The 24,032-nt window shown below is 35.4% G+C and overlaps 1 protein-coding gene across 6 annotated transcripts in view; it reads left to right on the top strand.

Moving 5' to 3' along the window:
- Positions 1–24,032, top strand: part of PTPRQ (protein tyrosine phosphatase receptor type Q) — a 205,234-nt gene that overhangs the window by 135,654 nt on the left and 45,548 nt on the right. For 5 of the 6 annotated variants that reach the window (XM_024737186.1, XM_024737185.1, XM_024737184.1 and 2 more), the window contains 7 exons: positions 1,605–1,791; positions 4,998–5,242; positions 7,583–7,649; positions 10,613–10,771; positions 11,335–11,557; positions 13,739–13,812; positions 23,008–23,107. In XM_024737186.1, coding sequence (XP_024592954.1) covers positions 1,605–1,791; positions 4,998–5,242; positions 7,583–7,649; positions 10,613–10,771; positions 11,335–11,557; positions 13,739–13,812; positions 23,008–23,107 — 1,055 coding nt within the window. The remainder of the gene's footprint in view (positions 1–1,604; positions 1,792–4,997; positions 5,243–7,582; positions 7,650–10,612; positions 10,772–11,334; positions 11,558–13,738; positions 13,813–23,007; positions 23,108–24,032) is intronic. The other variant, XM_024737189.1, reaches the window with a different exon arrangement.

Genomic DNA, 24,032 nt, shown 5'->3' with positions numbered 1-24,032 from the left:
GAACACCTCCCTCCACTGCTCTGGTTCGATTTGTTTGACTTTTTGCAGATCTGATCTTTTTCAGCCTTGTGCTGTGTTTCTCATAGCAACATCGTTTTTAGTTTAAAAAGTTCTTAGAAAAGAGCATTTGAAGAACATATTAAACAAAAAAACATCTTTCAAAGTTATGAGAGAGGGTCAGGTTGAAAATGAACTTGATAGTGAGGACAGTGTATCCAACTTGTTTTTAAGTCTTTCAAGTACTGGAGAGAAGCAGGCATAATAGAATTTCAAACTTGCTGTTGTTCATCTCAGGCAAAGCCCTTCTATTTAGTGCTAGAAACTTTAGCTGTGTTTAATCCCTACAGTGAATAGGCCAGACTCTCCATCAAAGACAGACTATGTTTTAATAAATTATACAACTATATTTAATATACCTAAGCATACTCATTTGTACACATTTAATAATTATGACATCATGTTAATTAATTGATTCCTTACTTAGTGCCTTGCATGGTGCTAGATCAGTTTTTCAAACTTCAATTATGACCAGCATTTTTTAAATGAATTGGAATAAAATTAAAAAGAGCAGAAAATATCAAAGTGCATTTCAGAAGTTGTATTTCTGAAAAGCAATTTTCAGTTATAAAGAATACACACACACATCCTGAATTATGTTGCAAAATGTTTCATTTTTGTTGATCATGGTAAAAAAAAAAATTGCAAATTTCTGTGCCGGCTACTTCAGATCTGTTTTTTCCGAATCATCAAAATATTTTAAGTAGATATTATCACCCCAATCTTACATATACAGAAAGTAAGACAGCATAAATGACTTATCAAATGCTACAGGAGTTATTAAGTGACCAGGTTGGGATTTGAACCCCTGATGGCTGGGAACCAACCTATATTCTTTCTTCTGTAAAACGTTGGAGTTGAAAAACAAATACTGTATGCTAACACATATATATGGAATCTAAAAAAAAATAAAAGGTTCTGAGGAACATAGGAGCAGGACAGGAATAAAGACGCAGACCTACTAGAGAATGGACTTGAGGACACGGGGAGGGGGAAGGGTAAGCTGGGACGGAGTGAGAGAGTGGCATGGACTTATATACACTACCAAATCTAAAACAGATAGCTAGTCGGATGCAGCCGCATAGCACAGGGAGATCAGTTCAATGCTTTGTGACCACCTAGAGGCGTGGGATTGGGAGGGTGGGAGGGAGATGCAAGAGGGAGGAGATATGGTGATGTATGTGTATATATAGCTGATTCACTTTGTTATAAAGCAGAAACTAACACACCATTGTAAAGCAACTATACTCCAATAAAGATGTTAAAAAAAAAAAGGAGTATAAATTTCATTGACTGCGAAGATGATTTCTGCTTGTTCTGATTAATTGTGATTGATTTTTTTCTTTTACTTTCAATTGTTGAAATAATTGTAATTAGTAAACTGTTAAAGTAGCACTTCGGATTTCCCAGGTCTGTCTGACTGTAAATAAAAGAATTTTTAAATCTTGGCTAGAAAAATATACCACTCATAGCTTTCTGTTTTTATGTTTTATTGATTTGTATCTCAAGTGCTGCTTCCTTTAATTGTTAGCTATTTTTTCCTGTAGGTAGATAGTGATGAATTTAATATTTCCTTAATCAAGTCAAATGGAGAAAATAAAACCATAGAAATTAAAGATTTGAAAATATTCACAAGGTATTCCGTGGTGATCACTGCATTCACTGGAAATATTAGTGCTGCATATGTGGAAGGAAAGTCGAGTGCTGAAGTGATTGTTACTACTTTAGAATCAGGTAAGGTTTATTTTTCATGCTAAAAATTGACTGAGTTAGGTGTCTTTCTTACAGTTTCTCACACCTGACCCTACAAAGCATATGTGTTAAAAGAAATTTTTTAAGCATATAAGTTTAAACTTCAGTGACTCACTGTGACTGACAAGAGTAAAGCTTTGTATTTACATTTTTGAAGCAAAGTGGAATTATGTAGAATAATCAATACTTGTAAATACAAAAATTAGTTCATAGTAAGGTAATCAATTGTACTTTTTTGTATTTATTTAAACACTATTTCAGAAGTTGAGTTACCTTGCCTAAGAGATGATTTTGTCCAACTGTCTATAGCCAATAAAGCTTCACCTTAAATTCCATTTTAATTATTTCTCTCCCATGGTTTAAATGCACATTAAAGTAATAATACTCCATTATTAAATAATCTAGAATTCAAAAGTAGAACCCAGGTTATGTTTCACCGTATCTGTTTTCTTCACTTAGTTAAGTGACATGTTTTATTACATAATCTATTTGATAAATGTCAGAATCTGTACAGATTTCCTCCAGTTCCTATGAACAGGGTCTGAATGAATAATAAGATTGTAACCAGTAAGAATTTAATGTGGAAAGTCAACTTCCCAGAACTCGCTTGCCCCATCCTCCTTCAGACTCCTGATGTTCTTTGCCACCAGATATATCTTTGGAAAGAGCACATGAAGGGATGTGTTGCTATAGTTTATTTGTTGCTATCTGTAAGGTAAGTATAGGAGGTAAAATATTTTTTAGCTAGTCTTTTCATTATGCTACATACTCTGTTGTCTATAAACTTATGGTTCTAAATTGAAAAGTACATCCTATCCTTAGCACCCTAAAATTCTGCTTGTTTCCATTTTGTGGCCATGTATATTCCAGGTACTTATTTTCTTATTATGCTTTTTGCACTTCTCCCCCATCCTGCCTATCTGTGAGGAAAGTTGCTGCCAAACTTATTCACATTCACACCACAAAGCACTGATTGCAAATCCTAATGTGCTAACTCTTCCAAGGACATCATAGTTTAATAAATTTCTACTAAACCTCTAAGAGTAGAATTTGAGATGTCAAACGAAAGATACTTGGCGGATAAAAGGTTCTTTCTAGCATTCAGATAATTCTTTCATGTATTCAACTTTTTAAAGCTGATCCTAATTTTAGAGAAACAATTCTTATAAAAAGAAAAAATATATATGTTTCTTATGTATCAAAAATGTATAACAGCAAATGTTGTGAAAATGTGTGTTGAACCAATTTAACCTTTATTTCAGCTATGCATTTTTTCATCCTGTGATATTTGGCACAATGACATGTTTATTTGCTTTTCTCTCTCTTTTTTTTTCTCACTGTTACTTACTTATTTTTTGCTTGCCATAGGGCACTAATCTCTAGGGATGTTTGCAACAATATCTGAATATCTGAATCATTGACAGCCAAATATCAACAGCCTTTTCATGGAAATTCTTTACTTAGAATTTTAGAATTTAGAATGGAATATCCATTTCAATGTGATCAAAATAAGATATGTTCATTCAATGAGTCATTTATTTAAAGAACACTGATTATGTAGTACAACAAAGACTAGTCTTTCATAAAATTATTCATAAATAATTTTATCCTCATGTGTATCATTTTAAAATTATTGATATTTAGCTAGTTATATGTTAGGATAACTTTTATTTATCAAAAATAAACTGGAATATCTAGAACATAAAGAAATCTTAAAATTCAACACTTAAAAAGAATTCAATTAGAAAATTGACAACGTGAACAGACATTTTACCAGAGAGGAAATATGACTGGCAAATAAACTCATGATAAGATAGGTTTTCAACACCATTAGCTATTGGGGAAATGCAAGTTGAAACCACAGTGATATATCACTATACATCTACTAGAACAGATGAAATAATAATTTTTAAAATAGTGATAATACCAAATGTTGGAAAAGATGCAGAAATACTAGATCTCTCATACATTGCTAGTGGCAATGTAAAAGGGTATAGCTACAATGGAAAAATAGTTTGGTGATCTTTTATATACTACCAAATGTAAAATAGATAGCTAGTGGGAAGCAGCCGCATAGCACAGGGAGATCAACTGGGAGCTTTGTGACCACCTAGAGGGGCGGTATAGGGAGGGTGGGAGGGAGACATAAGAGGGAGGATATATGGGGATATATGTATATGTATAGTTGATTTACTTTGTTATAAAGCAGAAACCAACACACCATTGTAAAGCAATTATACTCCAGTAAAGATGTTAAAAAAAATTTTTTTTTAAATGCACTTACCACATGATCCACCAAATACACTCTTGGGCAATTATCATAGAGAATTGAAAACTTAATGTCCATGCAAATATCTGTATATGAATGTTAATAGAAGATTTATTAGTAATGACAACAACAAAATAACTGGAAACAACCCAAATGTTTTTATAAATTAAACTCGTACATCTATAAAATGGAACACTACTCGGCAATAAAAATAGAATGAACTATTGATATACAACAACCCTGATGGACCTCCAGGTCACTGTGCTATTGTCTTTTGCAAATGACAAAACTATGGAAATGGAGATTGATTAGTGTTGTACGGAGGCATGGAGTGTAAGTCTAAGGGGACATTTCTTTATGGTGATGGAATAGTTTTGTATCTCATTTCTGGTGATGGTTACAGGAATCTACACGTGGGATTAAATTGCATAGAACTACATGCAGATACAGGAAAGCATGAAAAATGGTGAAAACTGAATAACGTCTATAGTCAACATTATTGTACCAGTGTCTGTTTCCAGGTTTGATACTAAACAATAGTTACATAAGATATCACCACTGGGGAAAGCTGGGGGAAGGTTACAGGGGACTGTATGTATGATTTTTGCAACTTCCTGTGAGTCTACATTGTTTTTAAGTTCAGAGTATCATAGAAATGCATTCTGTATAAAAATACATATATTATAAAAGGCTAAATAAATAAGCAAATAAATTGGATCACTGTTATGGTTTCTGTGATTTATAGATGTCAATGATTCTATAATGCATGAGCCATTTTGCTTGTTTTCAAAATTAAATGGCTTAAGTGATCTGTGTAATACTCTTTATAAACAGAAACTTGAAGCAAATCAGTTTTATATGGACATCAAAATGAACACAAATTTTTTAAAAATTGTAATTGCTAATTATTTCATTTCAGTGCCTAAGGACCCACCGAACAACATGACATTTCAGAAGATACCCGATGAAGTTACAAAATTTCAGTTAACATTTCTTCCCCCTTCTCAACCTAATGGAAATATCCAAGTGTATCAAGCTTTGGTTTACCAAGAAGATGATCCCACTGCTGTCCAGATTCGCAACCTCAGTATTATCCAGAAAACGGACACATCTGTCATTGCGATGTTAGAAGGACTAAAAGGCGGACATACATACAACATCAGTGTAAGAATACATAGCTTTTAATTATTCACCTGTCTTACAAAGTTGGTTTACAAACTCAGCATTCAAAAATACTGCAGCTTATGTACATAATACATTTTTCCTGTCTTTTCGTGGGATCGCTTAAGACATGCCAACTGAAAATAAATTTGGAGAAACAAAATTGCTGCTTTCCTATTTTAATACAGCAAGTCCTGTGAAAATATGTAAACAACAAAAATGTTTGCACAATTATAGTGGAAATCCAGAAATAAAGCAGGAAGAAAATCCACGTTAAAAGTTAAAAGAGCAGTGACCCCTGCTCGCCGAAACTAGAGAAAGCCTGCGAGCAGCAATGAAGACCCAACGCATCCAAAAATAAATAAATAAAATCAATAAATAAAAGTTAAAGAGCAGATATATATAATGAGATGATTCTGCCTAAAGAAAAACTGTTTCTGTGTGATTATAGGTGGAAAATGGAAAAACAAATTTCAAAGGCAGAAGTCAGAAATAACTATGTGATTGAAATTCACGTGTATTTCACACAACTATTACTAAAAGCTAATATTATTTTACATCTTAATTCTAAATTATCCATTTGGTAAAGTAAATATGTGTGTGAGTTCATATACATACACCCAAACACATACACAATTTGTTTCATCCTTTCACTATTTTTGCATGTCTTGGAATTTTCAAACAATCATAAAGTTCAGAAAATCATCTTTTAAGCAACATAGAATTCACCCTATACATTCAAGTAGCTCCATAACTAATCTTCCTATCAACTCTTTATATCAGAAAACTGTCATTAATAATCTGTGTTCCCTCGCAAACTTTATATCTCATTATGTAATCTGACTTGCTAGGATTCTTGCTGCACGTACCATTAAATGAACCCCCGTTGTAGAAGATCTATTAGAGAGAAGGTGGTGGTTAAGGGAATGAACTGACCTAGGTTCAAATTCTGGCTCTGCTAGTTTCTTTCTGGGCAATTTCCTCAAATCTGTGCCTCAGTTTCCTTATCTGAAAAATTAGTAATAAGAATAGTAATTTCTATGTAGGATATTAATAGTTATGGTAGGTAGCAAGTGTAACAGTTTTGGCTCTTGCAAATAAAAAAATACAGGAAATAAAGTACAACCAATTCATAATTTAAAGAAAAACAAATCTGATTCTTTGCAAAGTGCAACATAGTGTCCTCAACACCTGAGAGTTTATTAGAAATGTGTAACTTTCGCACCTGTCCCAACCTACTGAATCAAAACCTACAGATCCTTATTTAACAGGGTTTGCAAGTGACTTCTTTGCTCACTGCAGGTTGAGAAGCACTGCCTAACTTTATTATCTCACTTAAAGGTTAGATTGTAAAGAAATAAAAATAATTAAGCACTTCATAACATCACTTTTATTTTGAATACTTCCTTTTTAAAATTACATGCACCAATAAATATTTCCTTTAGATATTTTGAAGCTACATTTTATGGGCTTGGTTTATTTAGTATACCTACCACATCACGTATATTACTATTTTAATTCAATCAAAATACTTCTAAAACTATCCAGGGGGTGGAGGGTGGGTCACTAACGTATGAAACAAATTTATTAATTCCAAAAATGATATATTCTGAATTGCGTTTATTGAATACAATGAAATTGGCCAAGAACACAGTCTTTATTTTACATAGCAAGATAAAGTGGATAAAAGAAGAGCCTGTGTCTGCAGCTTCCTAAGCACAAAGTTAATGGAAAGGATTCACATTTGTGTAAATCACCCGCTGTAGATACAAACAGAAATGCTTTATGTGTATATGCTGCATTATGCAGGGTGTAGCGTCAGATACTTTGGGGCAGGGGTGAAGCAGGGTATAAAGGCCAACTTTCAGAGGGATGATTTAATACAGGAAAACTGGGAGGCTGAGGAATAGGGTTTCATCTCAGAGAAGGAAAAAAAAGAGCGTCTTGAATATGGATTTAAAGAAAGCTGGAGTTAACCTAGCTACAGAGAGAAGGAACAGATGTTAGAGTAGATGGAGAGAGTGTAGACATAGTGACTTTTCTGCTCTTTCCTCCTAAAGGTTCAAACTGAAGCCACATCATTCTTGGTCTGTATGATAGGGCTATTTAGGTCACTCAGCCTTTGTTCTCAGGGCTTAGTACCATAATATCAGTTGTGAGAACTATTTTATTGCTAACGTTCTTCCTCCATATGTTAATTTGAGTGCAAGAAAATATAATTAACAGACTATATGAATTGTTTTCAAAAGTGCAATCATTTTAAAATGACATATAACCATAATCAGTTATACATACACATATGCAATAATTTGAAAATAATAACAAGGTGTTTCTTTGTTTTAGGTTTATGCGATCAATAGTGCTGGTGCAGGGCCAAACGTTCAAATGAGAATAACCATGGATATTAAAGGTACATGAGCTGCCTTCCCATGAAATACTATTAATCAAAGAGTAATTATAATTTGTATTCTGTATTAGAGTTAAGGATGTAGTTAAGCTTTTAAACCATGCATATGCATATAATAAGCATATATTAAGTAATAAGTAATGTATGCTTATTCAGGCTGTAATTAAAATGTCTTAATCATAATGCAAATTACCATGTTAATTACAGAGAATGCCCACTGCTATTTATATTTCTTTTCTGCTAAATTTAAACTTTTCTGAGACAAGGTTTATAATTGTATTTTATGTTTTTAAAATTTTATTGAAAAGAAAGCTCCTTTAAATTACCCATGACTAGACTTTGACTAGTTCTAATTAGATTCCTTGACTGATCTTTATTTATTTTGAAAGTCAGATTCTTTTCAGTTAATCAAATAGTGCTTACTGAACTACCATATAATCAACTTTATGATTCTGACTATAAAAGTAGAACAATTCATTATTGACAGGGATGTTTTTTCATAGAAAATATACAAAAATTTGGAGACTGCTTCCCCCACCAAATTCCACAAAAGCCATAAAAGATTACTAAGAGGACCTCAGGGGCATTCAGTCATTCAAGGTGCCTTCTCAAGACTGAAAATATGCACACAGTTTTGCCACTTCTCTAAAATCCTGTGTAAAACCTGCAGAGAGATTAAAAAAAAAAAAGTGTATTGACCTTTAGTAGAATTCCACCTGCTGCTCCTCTCTCTGAAACAAAAAGTAACTTTTCTCAGTCTTTGGTAAGCATAGCACAGCACAGTGATTAACAGTGCCAGCTTTTAGGCTGAGTCTAGAGTCAAGTTGCTGAGGTTGAATTCTGGATTGGCCACTTGATACCTGTTTGACTTTGGACAAGTTTCTTAACACCTCTAAGCCTGTAATGGAGACAATACTAGTTCCTACCTCATAAGTTGCTGTGAGGATTAAAAGAGATAATCTTTGAAAAACCCATGGGACAGTGCCTGGAAACAAGCATTGTTAAGAATAAGAAATGATCACTGTAAGATGAAGCTGATAAATTTGACTTTTTTATCAATGGGTCGTTTATATAACTATAATACTATTTGTGTTATTTGCTTTTAGTTGATAAATATGTACTTGGAATGTACAAACTCCTGAAGTCTAAAAAATATCAGCTACTTTATAAAATGACTTCATAAAGAAGAGCTTACCTCATACCGTCCTAATTTCTCTTTGTTATTTAGTGGCAGACATATGCATATATTCAGTATACAGGTAACAATAGATGCATTATATTTATTTAGTAAAACTTCCCATTTCAGATACTTGCTCATCCTCAGGTAGACATGACTAGTTCTGACTTTCCATGCCTTACATAGGGTGGATAGACTCATGACCAGTTATCTAGGGAAGATATATGAGTACTAAGGGGCAGTGGTTCGGTCCTAGAGAAATGAATTTTTCTCCAGTAATATGCATGATTTTATTGACATGGAGTGACACTGGATTAATAGTTGTCTCATTAGATTTGCATTTGACAGATAATACCGAGTTGGATAATACTGTCGCATGCCAGATTCCTCTAACAGGAAACCTTGTCTTGGGGACTCCCCAGTGGCCTTTCTCAAAGTTTCTCAGAACTCCCTGAAACCTGAGGCCCTTCCTGCTGGATCCTTTCTTCCTTCCTTCTCCCCATTCACAAGCGTCAGGCCTGTGATCGTGCCACCTGCTATTGCTCCCTGCCCCTTGATTCTCATAGATATTTTCCCCAGTAGACTTTTATACATCTAATGTCGTCGTAACTTTTACGTCTCAGAGGAGTGAGCTAAGGGATCAAGTCAGAAAGATTTGGTTCCAGTCTTGATAGTTCCCTCTTACCGCTACGTAGCATAAGACCATTTTCCTCATGTATAAAATGGAAATGATATTGGCAATTTTACGGCATTGTCGGAGAGGCTTTTTAAAAAGATTTTATAAATATGAGAATTGAAGTTTAGGCAACTTACTGATGCTCAGCTAGTGTATGTAGCTGTAAGATGAAATGAAACAAGAGGAGCTTCTACAAATGTTGATTTTGGAGATACTTGCATGCATTGACGGTAAAATGTGAATTATCATGGCACTTATAGAAGATTATTCTGGCAATATCTGTTAAAGTTAAAAGTACATGTTTCTTTTGTTCCAGAAATTCTGCCCTTGGGAATATATTCCATAGAAATAAAAGGATCAGTAAATAAGGCTAAATGTATAAGGCTGAGTAGTGAAGCAAATGTTCAAAACCTGAAGGAAAAGTGAATTCCCATCACTAGATGAATGACTGAATAAATATGCAGTTGCACCATGATGTACAACATAGTCATTAAGAAGAATGAGTTAGCCAGAACTTGGTGGCTTGAAAAGATTTACACAAGTCTTATTTAAGTGAGAAAAACAATATGTGGGGTAATTATACTACTTAATATAGCACCATTAAAACATATCAGTGAGAAGAATCCATTATGTATGAGTTTATGTATTTTTATATGATTATGTGAACATAGAGAAAAATATGTGAGGATACCGTCCAGATGTTTGGTATGGATAACTGCAGGGTTAGAGGGCAGGGCTCCTGGTATGACTAGAATAGAAACTGGTAAATCAGCTAAAGGAAGTAAAAGAAAAAAAAAACATGAAAATACTAGTATGATTTAATGCATTTGTGAAAATTATAGTTTGAATTTCTTTAATATATAAAGAGGAGTCAGATGTCTGAAAATCACACCTGGGTCCCATTATCTTAGGCAAGTCTCAAATATATAATTATACCATTAGGAGGTAATAATTGCTAAATATCTGCTGTATCCAAACAGAAATCTGTTTCACTTGTTATTTATATTTGTCATCACCTTATCTGTAAATTACTGCATGAAAGGAGAATTCAAAATGATTTTCTCTGCAGAAACAAAAAATGAATTGGTAGTGATATTTCTTCTTTGTTTATAGCTCCAGCGCGACCAAAAACCAAACCAACCCCTATTTATGATGCCACGGGAAAACTTCTTGTGACTTCAACAACAATTACAATCAGAATGCCAATATGTTACTATAATGATGACCACGGACCAATCAAAAATGTACAGGTGCTTGTAGCAGAAGCAGGAGGTATCATCACATGCCAGCTTATCTTGTCAAATTGCAGTGTGTGAACTGCTGAATGCTAAAGACATTTCAACTCAAAATTAGTAATATAAGGTTGACTCCTGATTATTACACATCTCTTGAGTTTAACAGATTGTCAATATTATTAATTTATTATCAATTTTACTGATCATTAATATATGCCTAAAATATTTTACCAAAATTTAAAAAGGCATGGTTAAAATATGTGATTTATTTATTCCATATGCTGGTAGGATTGTTTTGAGTTTGGCAGGATGGAGTCTTGATAGCTTCTTTGGAGGTGTGAAAGAGAGTTAGTTACCCTTGATTGAGGAAAGTTTTTTCTCCGAGAAGTCATTCTCCACAATGCCTATGGATTCATGTGTGATGGGAATGGATAGGGTTCCCTAATTATCCAGGTAGATCAGCTGAATCATCCCTGGTGGTTCATAGAGTGACAGATGTTGCATCCAGATTTTCCTCATGCAATTATAGAAACACCCTTTATAAATGTGAAAATACATTTGGATATTACTTGTAATCATTATTCTTTTTTCTGAAAATAGCTCAGCACGATGGAAATGTAACAAAGTGGTATGATGCATATTTTAATAAGCCAAGGCCATATTTTACAAATGAAGGCTTTCCTAATCCCCCATGTACAGAGGAAAAGACAAAGTTTAGCGGCAATGAAGAAATTTACATCATAGGTGCTGATAACGCATGTATGATTCCTGGCAATGAAGACAAAATCTGCAATGGACCTCTGAAACCAAAAAAGCAATACTTGTAAGTATAGTTTATGCTTACTATGCATCATGTTAGCAAGCTAGCTGACAACTTTCATCATCCATCTACCCTTCCTGTCATCTTTCCTGTAAGTGCTGGGCATCCATAATGTATTGTGACCTAATGCATGATAAAGATCAACAAGGCATTGTCCTTATATCCCGTAAACATACAGTTGTAGGGAAAGTAGGCAAGCTTAAAAGTAATTATGGTTTGACGTGTTAAGTGACTAAGGGCAATATGAAAAATGTGCAAATTGGAGAACACAGGTAGAATTTAATTCTTTCTGTAAAGGGCAGTGTGACTAATGTGTACTATTTTGTGTTTTTCACTCATTTCTCTGCTTTGCATGCTAATGTCAGGTTTTTAGAAACATGATCCTCGTCTTTCAGTTAATTATGGCTTCAGTTTACCTCAGTCATAGCAATCATTTTCAGCTTTTCATACTATCAAACAACTGAATGAGGAATTGAAATCTTTACAATTCACTTTAATATTTGGTATTGTATAGATTATAATAATCTAATATAAAAATCAGTGCTGATATGTTAGCTTTATTAAATACTTTGCTAAATTGGTTATTTTTCTCCTGGGCCTCTCACTATCGCGTCCTCTCTTGTTGCGGAGCACAGGCTCCAGACACGCAGGCTCAGTAATTGTGGCTCATGGGGCCAGCCGCTCCGCGGCATGTGGGATCCTCCCAGACCAGGGCTCGAACCCATGTCCCCTGCATTGGCAGGCAGATTCTCAACCACTGCGCCACCAGGGAAGCCCTTGACTATAATTTTTAAAATTATTTAATTTTCAAAATATAATTTTTACTACTAAACTTGAAAAATACAGCTAGTTTCATTTTTGCCTGCTAAAGCACTGTTAAGTTCTTCATAAACATCCTAGGACAAGTTAACATTAGAAAAGTTAGAGAAGTTAGGCATTTGAAAAAAGAATGCTCTATTATCTGTTATTAGGTACAATTACTTGGGTTACTAAGTTATGGCCTGAAATTAATCATCATACAATATCAGTTACAGAAATGATATACCACAAAGTTAAATATTTATCCAAGAATTGTTGATTTTACATTTTTTCCAAAACATTTCATATAGTCCATAAAATCATAAGAATTTGAGAAGAGTAGGGATTAAATTATGAAGTACAATTTATTAATATAGATTGGTTTTATATTTTAAAATTCTTGTAGGTTCATAGTTTTGTTTTTTTAAAGATTTCCTTTTTTAAATAAATTTATTTATTTTTGGCTGCGTTGGGTCTTCGTTGCTGCCCGCGGGCTTTCTCTAGTTGTGGCGAGCGGGGGCTACTCTTCGTTGTGGTGCGCGGGCTTCTCACCATGGTGGCTTCTCTTGTTGCGGAGCATGGACTCTAGGAGCACGGACTTCAGTAGTTGTGGCATGCAGCCTCAGTAGTTGTGGCTCATGAGCTCTAGAGCACAGGCTCAGTAGTTGTGGTGCACGGGCTTAGTTCGTCCAAGGCCTGTGGGATCTTCCTGGACTGGGGCTTGAACCCACGTCCCCTACATTGGCAGGTGGATTCTTAACCACTGTGCCACCAGGGAAGTCCCATAGTTTTAAAATAAGGTAAATTTCGGTTGTCTCTGTGGTGACAGAATCAACCAGTGATTTTTAAGATTGACTTTCTTCTGCATCCACTTTGTATTTCATATGCCATGAAAGCACAGAAAGTGAAAATACAGCTGTGCATACTCGGAATTAAGCAGCATTGTTCTTCATTTGTTTATATTTGAACAGGATGAGTTTTATATGACTATTCTAAATCTGGCTTATTGGCATTTTCAAAGGTGGCTGAGGTATAACAGTTATTATGCTTTATATTTATAAAGTGTGCTTGTGCAGACATTCAGTGGTTTCATCCAAATAAATCTATGAAGGAGGTGATCTACTTCATTTGATTAACCTGCTGACTCTTCATGAGTCTGGTCAAATTTTTGGTCACTCTCTCATGACGTTCAAGAGGTCCATGTACAAGATAATTTCACGTAAAGATATTATTCATTTGTCCTGATGGTGACTGATTTCCAGGTTTACGCTTTGTAAGTTAACTTTCTCTTTAACAAAAATGTCATCTTCACAGCCATTTGTTAAATTATTCATAGAAAAAAAAAGTCATATGGTATGTAAATTGTTGTTGTTTTTTATTTCATAGGTTTAAATTTAGAGCCACAAATGTCATGGGACAATTTACTGACTCTGATTACTCTGATCCTGTTAAGACTTTAGGTAAGACATATTTTGTAGTTAATTTCATTTATAATCTCAACACGCTAATCTCAGCTGTAACATTCATTAGTAAATGTATTAAGCCATGACAAATGTTCTCAAGGATAAAATCATTTCAAGGTTAACTATCCTAAGGACAAAAATAGTATTTATAATACTCTTTTAAGTGACGGACGTTCCATCTATTCAAATCTGGACATAGACTTCAATATGGTATTTGGTCTAGGCTGATGTGTGGAATATTACACTAAGCAAATATTTATTTGGCTGTTTAATATGTAATCTTATATGTAAAACATTTTTACTTCATAAAAAAAGAAAAAGGATTATGGAAACTTTCCTGAAATAATCCTAAAAGATAGAAGCCTACCTGTCTTTTTAAATTTTATTTTCTTTCTGATCAACTCTGAGTTTTTCAATTATATCCACCCAGTCAGGCCTGAATAAAACATCAATACAATTTAGTCAGATGCAAGTATATTTCTTCTTCTTCCTTTTCTCCCCCTTCCTCTCCCCCTCCTGCTCTCCCTACTATGGCTACTACTTCTTCTCTTCCCCCTCCTCCCCTCGTCCTTCTTCACCACCAACCTATCTAACATTAAATATTCTGGGCCAGACATACTCTGAGGCTCTTCACAGCTGTCCTTTAATTTAGGTCAGTGGTTCTCAACCAGTGATTTTACTCTCCAGGGGACATTAGGCAATGTCTGGAGCCATTTTTGATTGGGTTGTCACAATTGTGCAGGCTGAGCTAGTGGCATCTAGTGAGCGGAGAGGCCAGGGATGCTGCTACCTATCCTACAGTGCATAGGACAGCCCCTCCAGCAAAGCGTTATCTAACCCACAGTCAATAGTGCTGAGGTTCAGAAACCCTGTTAGGTGTCAGTGTTGGTTCCACGTTACAGACGAGGAAACCGCGGCCCAGATTAAGTAATTACGTGGCTCTGCCGGCACAAATTTTACAACCATTACAATACAAATGCAGGATTTAGACCTGGATTCAAATCTTGGCTCTACCACTTGAGAAAACAATTTCTATAAACCTCAGTTTCCTTGTTTGGAAAATGGTGATATTTCCTGCCTTGAAAGATTTGTGTAAAATAATATAGGTAAAGATATTAATATTTTATAGTTATAAAGTGTTCAGTGCTTAATAGCTTCTTTTTGGATGAGTTATAATGGAAGATTTTAAAAATATATTTCCTTAGGAGAAATTGTTTCCCTGGGACTTCTCTGAGTAAATCACAGCTTTCTATTTCCTCTGTGTCAGGCTCTGAGAGTGTGGAACTTTGTGTGTTGTTCTGATCCACAGTATATCCACAGTATATCATGAATGCAATAGATTTCAGTGATAATTATGGCTGGAAGAAGACGAAAAATGTTACACCCTTTTCAATTAGAAATTCTTATCTGGTTGTGGAACATTAATTGTATAAACCAGTTTCTGCAACCTCCACTTAGTTAAGGAAACTTTGGACCTTGAAGAAATGAAGGGGCACACGGTTTGCTACATTAATGCTTATAGGGGAATAACTTATAGATTTCATTGGCTGTGCTGTCTGCTTAAATTCCATAAAATCACTGGTTTAATTTTACGTAATCAATCATTTTTAAATCAGCTGACTAGACTTGTGGTTTTGAAGTTGTGTCAAGCGTTTCTGCATTTGATAGGTGAGTTTATCACACCCTGACACCACCACAGTAAATGTTTTGATGGCATCAACTTAACTTCCTTTAGGTTACAGCATTCAGAAACTACGTATTATCACAGCTAAATGGTGACCCGGTATATTTACCGATGGAAGATAAAAAACATAGTACAAGTGGATTAGCTCATATGTCTTAGAGAGATGATATTTTGAGGATACGGTGCTAAAAAGAGATCACTTTGTTGTGTTGTTTGCTGTTCATCTCATAGCTTGCTGGTTTTATGTAGATTTTGGATATGAGGACAACATATTCAGCCAATTATCTGAAAGGTAAAGTTGAGACATCTAGGTTAATAGGAAGGAAAGAAGAGGGAAACCAAGCATCAGGAACCACGGTGTACAGGGACGTGATTCCCAGATTCTGCTAAATGGCTTCCCTTTGGCCAAGGATGGGCCTCATCCATCACTTTGGCCACAGGTAGTCTCAAGATGTCCCTCAGCGACGGTCTTCTCTTTCTTTCTTTGTCTCTCAGCCAAGGCAGTGGAATACAATAAGTAATTCTAGAAGATAGAAGAAATACACCGTCAGTTCTCTGATTCCCCTTTTGGAATCATCACCACCACCCAAGTCATCCAGGTGCTAATGTTTGTGTGCCCTGGTAACAGCAGGAGTATAAGGGGATGTAAGATGTATAATGAACGGCAGAGCACCAGATCCTGTCAAGGTCAGAATAGGAGGGACTAGGGAAACACAGGCTGGGCACAGTCAGTGAAATGCCATTGGGTTGGTAAGGGGTTGTGACAAGGAAGAGTCCCACGTATCTACGATCAATTTTTCAGGGTTCATATGCTATTTGGAGACCAGTGACACCACGATAGCCTTTCAGGCTCCTCCTTAGGGTGGCCTCCCATGGGCTCTCTCCTGATAGATAGCAGCTTTATAATAGGAGTTTGCTCTCTAATGCTTATTCCAATTGACCACATAAAATTCTGCTATCTAGATAGTTACTTGTAGCTAGGAAAACAGTGCCGGGCAGGAGTGGAGGAAATTAAAAGGAGTGCAACCCTCAGTTGTGGTGAAATGAAATGTTCAGATTTGGAATATGGTGTGTACCACAGGAGCAGAATTCCTTGATGTCCATCAAAGTAGCCCAGTCATTTTGCTGGTTAATGGATGTAACACCATCAATTTCTGGCCTCATATTAATTTTCCACCTGGCTATTGGATATTGTGGTTCTGTGTATATCAGATTCACTCTTGAGTCAGGAACCAAAGAACACCCTCCAGAAAAGGTGCTGGTCTATAATTGGCATTAATAAAAGGCCATGGAGTCATAGGGTTTTTGGGAAAAGAATATTGCCGAGGAGGATATAGTAGAAGGACCCAAAAAGGAAATAAAGTTGACTGTTTCTACAGTGGGCAGTGGTCAATGGCAAGAATGGTTTCATGGCTATAAGAATGGAGGCAAGCAAATAGTAAAATGCATTGGTGTCATCGTAAGCATACAAAGGATGATTGAGTCCTTTTTTTCTCTCAAACATGTCATGTATTGGGATATAGGATAGCATTTGCAACAGGCTAGTGGCTCCCAGCATTTCTAACAGGTCTTCCGAACACTCAGGTGTGCATCTCACACTTCAGTGAAAGAAGTCTAGGTCCCATCTAGGTCATCAAACCACCAATGGATGTACTGGTATTTTGCACACCACAGGCAATGAGCTTCAAGTTGATTCGCCTATCAATACAATCTTCAGGATTTAAGTGCCTTTGCAAAGCTGTGTTTCTAAGTTAGTATAGGACATACACTTACAAGACAGACCATTTTGATAGTGGTTGTGCCTGTCAGAGAGATTATTTGGATGTTAAAATTAGGGGCAAAGAATCACTGATGAACTAAAAGGCTTAAGTTCTGGGAAAAAGGCTAACAGCAGTACAAGTAAGAAGGGGCCAGACAGGGCTTTGCTGGATAAGGATTGATAACCTGGAAGAGGTTTGCACGTTGGGAAATCTTTATAGCCTATAGGAATAATGGGAAATGACATGTGCCATCATTTTGACCCTAAAGAAATACTTACAACTTACTTGATTTTGTTTTCACTCAGGATTGAGCATTAGGATTTTTATTAAGAAAATTCCCAAGAATCCTTCTTAAATTTTTTTTTAAGAAACCTCCTTAGGCACCTCAGTTTATGGAAACTGCTTGTAGGCAATGTTTTGATTGCAAGGTTTAATTATAGAGGATTCCTGTGATTTGAAAACCAGACACTGCTTTCTGCACCTCACAGGGCTTCATTAAAACTGAACAAGTTGAAACCTTAAACCTCATGGCAAAGGCGCTCTGTGATTGTTTTCTTTTGTCATAATACTTCTCATTTAATTACTGTGCTAACAATGAAAAGTTTCAATATGCTCACTTGGGAACAGAGATAGGGAGTCACTATATATTTTTTGCAGCAAAAGGATCACTTGCCCCCCGCCCCCCCACACACCAGAGGAGCAGGGGAAGGCTTTATGATGTTAATGAGGCAGTGGCAATGTGATGGTGAACCTCGCAAACTCTGTAGTCAGACGAGCATATTTCAGGCAGTTTTGGCATATATGGAATTTATGTGACCTTGGGTTAGTTACTTAACAAATTAACTTCTGCAATCTTATTTCCAAAATGAGAATAATAATACCTACTTCATAAACTAACTGGGAGATTAACTCAGATGAATGGACAGATTAATGACTATGAAATGTTATTAATAAAGATAGGAAACATTATTTATGTGACAAGCCCTTTATGAGTTTTTTTGTATATAACCTCATGTATTTTTCACTACAACCCTATAGCACGATTTCCTGTTTATAGGTATCCCCAATTTCCTGGTAAGAAATCTGAAGCTGGGTCTTTAAGCATCTTGCCAAGGTTACAGAGCTAGGAAGTGGCAGCACCAGCTTTTAGACCCAGGTAACCTGACTTCAGGCAGTGCTGTGCTTATAACCACTGTACTGCGTTGCCTGGAAATCACTAAGTGTCCAAGTAGCTTTTGATTTCATTACTATTTCTGATTTTTCTGTTCCCACAGACTTCCTATCTTTGCTGTACCATTTTCTCTTCTCAACATTTTAAATTATTTCTAGCTGTTCTCTTTGCACCTGCTCATCTTAGCTTTCTGAGGCTAACATTCATACATAAGTATACTGTTTTTACACATAAAGATGCAATAATTCCTTTTTGTTTGTTTTAACAATGACTAAGTATGACTTTGCAACCTGGCCACTGTTTATTATCTACTTCTAATATTTTGCCAATATGATGTATTAAAAAACATTTAGGGTATTTTAATTTATATTTCTTGAATTATGAAATTGAGAACCTTAGTAAGTTCTTTGTGCAGTATTTGAATATTCTGGATGGCTAATACTGGGCTAAAAGAGAAGAACTTTTCATACTTAAGTTCTAAGAAGTTGTTTTCTTTTAAGATTAATAATAATATTAAGAAGATGATCTTTCATGCAGTAAGTACCTATATCAAGAGCCGGGCATTGTCCTAGGAGCTTTATAACTCATTTAGTTCAAGCTTCTTAGAGATATAAAGCTGCATTAAAAAGTCAGATCCATAGAGGAGTTTAAATAATGATAATCAAAAGATAATACTATGAAAAATTAGGTAGTACTTTATGATTTGCTTAATTACTACAGTAGTACATTCTGTTATGCAAATAAAACAATTTAATTTGACCTTTCAATGGATTTTAAGTCTAATCAGGAAATGTACACGTTACAAAAAGAATCATGTTTATATTTTTAAGTGAAAGAGTTTTGTTTTCTGTGAAAGGATTTAGAGAAATGACCTCATTCTGTACTGGTAATGCTCTGTGGGTACATGCATAGCAGTGAATCAAAATTTGTGCGGGACAGTCATAGTACATTTTGTCCTTTCCTAGTAGTACATTTGTAATACATGTGCCCAAAGGATTACCTATTGTTTATTAATACATCATATGTCATTTCCTCACTTCACTTGGCTAGTGCTTTGAAATGGTAATCTAATCTGAAAATTTTTTGTGGTCTATGAAATCATTTTTTCCCTACTAGGTTCCAAGGTCCAGTGACTCAATACTACCTGATAAAGATGATTCTATTCATCTTCATGTTTCCTTTCCCAAGCATATCCAGTTAGGAGTCAGCATGTGAAAATTCATGAAACAAACCATTTATATTTTAATGTATGAAAAAGGTGTATCTAAAATACTTTATGAGCTACATGCTCCTTTAGCGTCTTCTAAATTTAGCCGGAGATTCTAGATGACCGTGAAACTCTGATAACTGTTCAAGATTCAGTGTTCATTCAAATCCACCATGCAGAATAGCCACAGAAACTCTTTCATAGTGTTAACATTTCATAAGCACCAATCCAGGGAAGAAAAGATGAAACATTAACCCCTGCGTATTTTACAGATAGTTAACCTATTTTGTCACTTGACTAATACTTTCTACAGTAAAATTATACATTATATAACTTAAAATTGGTTATAATTACTAGTTGTATCAAAATAATTAATAATTTATATATTCTTATTTGGTTTAATGCCTAATCTTCAACCTGAAAACTTTTAATTTCTAGTATACTTCAAAATCGATATTTTTATATATCAGTAAATTTAGAAAGTATTTATTGAGCATTTGCTATGTGCCTGATACTGTTCTCAGGACTTGGAATACAGTTTTGAATACAACAAAGACTCCTGTCCTCAGGGATCTTACATTCTGGACAGGTAATAAACAATAAGATAATAAATAAATGAATTATAAGATGTTACCAAGGGCTATGGAGAAAAGAAAAAGTAGAACAGAGTGTAGAGGAGGTAGAAGGGGGAAGGCAGGAAGTGAAGGAGTTGCAGCTTTCAATCTTAAATATGGTAATGTCTTAGTCTGCTTGGGCTGCCATAACAAATACTATAGACTGAGTGGCTTAAACAACAGAAGTTTATTTTCTCACAGTTCTGGAGGCAAGAAATCAAAGATAAGGTTCCAGACACTTCGGTATGTGGTAAGGGCTTTCTTCCTGGCTTGCAGAACGCCTCCTTCTCGCTATGTTCTTATATGGCCTTTCCTCAGCATGTGCACACGGAGGGAGAGAACTAGCTTTCTGGTGTCTCTCCTTAAAAGGACACTAATTCTATCAGATTAGAGCCCAACCCTTGTGACCTCATATAGCATTAATTACTTCCTTACTCAAATACTGTCACATTGTATTTGTGTTAGGGCTTCAACATATGAATTTTGGAGGGACACATACGTTCAGTCCGTAAGAGGTGGTCAGTGTAGGCTTCACTGACTAGGTGATATTTGGGCAAATTCCTCATGGTAATGAAATGGCTACCCAGGCAGATCTATAAGAGAAATACATTTCTATGCACAGGAAGAAGCTGGCCAAAAGCCCTATATCAAGAGTTACCTGGTGTGTCCCAAGAACAATAGGGAGGCCAGTCTGCCTCCAGAGTTGTAGGCAAGGTGGAGATTGGAAGGGAAGTCAAACAGATAACAGGGAACCAGAGGCCATTAACCTATGGCCATAGGCCACTGGAAGGACTTTGGATTTTGTCTGTGAGAGATAAGGAGGATTTTAAGTAGACAGGTAATGTTTTAAAATCATTACTCTTGCTACTATGTTGAGAATAGATGGAAAGAGGACAGGGTGGATATAGGAAGACTTGTTAGGTGTCCATACAACAATTCATGCAAAACAGGATGGTGGCCTCGATCAGGATGCTTGCAGCAGAGGTAGTGAGAAGTGAGTAGAGCGTACATGAAAGTTTTGAATAGTATAATGAACCCCCAAATACCTATTAATTAAATTTAATAATTTTTAATGGTTTGCCACATCTGTTTTAATTACACACTTTTCATTTTGTTTCTGAAGTATGTTAAAGTAAATCACAGAAAGCATTATATATTCCACTCCAAAACAGTTTAGCATATTTCTCTAATAAGTATGTTGTTATATTGTTGCAGTTCAACAAAATTAATGATAAATCCTTGATATTATGTAAAACTATATAGTTTCAAATCATCCTCTGATTTTTTTCTTTGTAGTTTGTTTAAAACAGGATCAAGAGGTTCCATATTTTGAATTTGTCTGATTGCTTTTTATTGGTGTCATTAACTCCTTTTCCTACTTTCTTATAAATTAGAGATAAGATCTAAAGGTTTGAATATTCACAATGAACATTTTTGGCAGGGCTCCTTTACAGGTGTTGCTGCGTAGATCAAAATACCTCACATCAGGAGGTGTATAATACCTGATTGTCACATTTTCAGTGATGTTAAAATTGATCAGTAAGTTTAGTGGGAATGACAGCAGGACCTTTCACTGGAAAGTTGTTTTTTCCCTTGTTATAACCAGCAGATAATCTGTGAGATGATAGTTTGACATTCCCTAAATATCCAAATGCCTTTCAACCTTCCTCCTAGTCATTTAGAGATACACTTATGATTGTTACCTGAGTCAATTATTTCATTAGGAATGCAAAATTAATTTCTAATTTTATTATTTCTTCCACATTTATTAAACAGAATTCTCCTCTAATAAGGAGCTTTATCTCCTTAACTGGGGCTATTTTTTAATTTATAAAAAACAGTTCATATGAGAAAGCCACGGGAAAAAATGCTTAATTTTCTCTTTAATTACAAATTTTTAGAGTGAAAAAAAGAGTTGTTTAGCTAAAACCAGAGGTTACAAATTAGTACCTTTTTGGTTTTAATTTTCATTTCTCTTTCATTGAATAATATTAGAACTCATGGATTTTTATATTGAATCTATTTCAATCAATTTCAGTTTTTATTCATTATAAAGTTTAAATTATTCCATCTTTGGCCACCTCTTCAAGATGATCTTTTGTTCTTTCCATACCATTAGGCTTTGATCATTTCTTAGCTTTCTTGCCCCATTAGATATCCCAAATTCCTTTTGTTCCCTAATCACACTTTGGAATTACTATCTCTCCAAGTTTCCCTAGTTTCTGTTAGTGAAAAACATAGAGCCAACAGGATTTCCTCAGAGATTTTGGATGTGTTCTATGAAAGAGAAAGTCAAGTATGACTCCAAGATTTTTGGCTTGAGCAACTAGAACAATGAAGTTGCCATCGACTAAGATGTAGAAAGATGCAGTTGAAAGGAGGGAAGAATAGGAGTTCAGCTTTGGAAATTTTGATTTTTAAAATTTAATTACACTTCTAAATAAAGATATATAGTAGGCAATTGGATATACAAGTCGGGAGTTCCTTAGATTACAGTTAAGTAGTCATCATCATATAGATGAAAATTAAAACCATGAGGCTGCACAGGTTCACCAAAGGTGTGAGTTTAAATAGAAAAAAAGAGGAGCACCAAGGTTTGAGCTCCAAAGTTAGAAGATCTAGGAGAAGAAGAGAAACACATTTGTACACTTCATTAGCATTATTGAGAAATATGCCAAATTTTTTTCTGTATTTTGAGACCCAATGTAGTATTACATATAATAATGATTAATGATTTTATACGTCTTCCTCTTCAGGTGAAGGGCTTTCAGAAAGATCTGTAGAGATTATACTTTCAGTCACTTTGTGTATCCTTTCAATTATTCTTCTTGGAACAGCTATTTTTGCATTTGCAAGGTAAGACTTATTTGTACTTATTCCTAAGATGCTTTATGGACATCATTCAGTCATGGCCCAATCAGGAGACAGAAGCCACAATGGTTACTTTAATGGGAAACATTTAATAATATGTTAACTAGTAAAAATAGTTAACAACTGAAGGGGGTAAGAGAAAACACTAAGGGATCCAGAAGTAGCAAGTGCAACAAAGCTACTCTCTCTAGGCTAAGGAAGAGTGGACAATAGAGGAACAAAGAACTAGAAGAAATCTCACTCCCAAGTTTGACATGGAATGGCTACCACAGGCACACACAGCCCTATCACCTACCTTTGTGCAAAGAAATATGACAGAGGAAGGGCTGGAGCTGATCTGTAGAAGCTACCCATTGTTACTGGAGAGTTGGCAGGCTGGAATCAGACAGTGGAAGCAGCCCACTCTTGCCTGATCACGTGGGTGGGCGGAATCCTTCACTGATGGAGAGAGCATGAACTTAAGAGGCAGCTAGTGCTCACGCAGGTGGGCTGCTGGGCTTCCACAATGAATAAGAATATTGCAGCGCTAGAACACTCAAGGGAAGTATCTCCCTGTCCCTGTTGCCTTGCAGGATGACTGCAGTGTCCTCTATTGACAAAGTTTAACGTCCAGCCAGCTGGCAAAGGAGAAATGTTAGAGTCTAATTTCAGTATCACAAAGCAGGGCAAAGAAGTGTGGATGTAGAGCTGAGAGACAAAGTGGTAACCCAAAAGCGGAAGCTGCCAGGCTTTCTCCATCTTTTTGAATATTTTATAACTCTGATAGGTTTAATTGAAAAATATTTTAATCAGGTCTAAATTTCAGATTTTATACAGAAGAGGTCACTTTTCCAGTAAGAACACTTAAAAAATGTCCAACTTCCTTATACGGTGGGCCCCTTTCTCACGTTTACTTTATCAAAATGTCTGT

Source organism: Neophocaena asiaeorientalis, unplaced genomic scaffold (assembly GCF_003031525.2).
Source record: "Neophocaena asiaeorientalis asiaeorientalis breed wild unplaced genomic scaffold, Neophocaena_asiaeorientalis_V1.1 scaffold134, whole genome shotgun sequence".
In the NCBI taxonomy this organism is placed as follows: Eukaryota; Metazoa; Chordata; class Mammalia; order Artiodactyla; family Phocoenidae; genus Neophocaena; species Neophocaena asiaeorientalis.
This window is presented reverse-complemented; position numbering and strand designations above follow the sequence as displayed.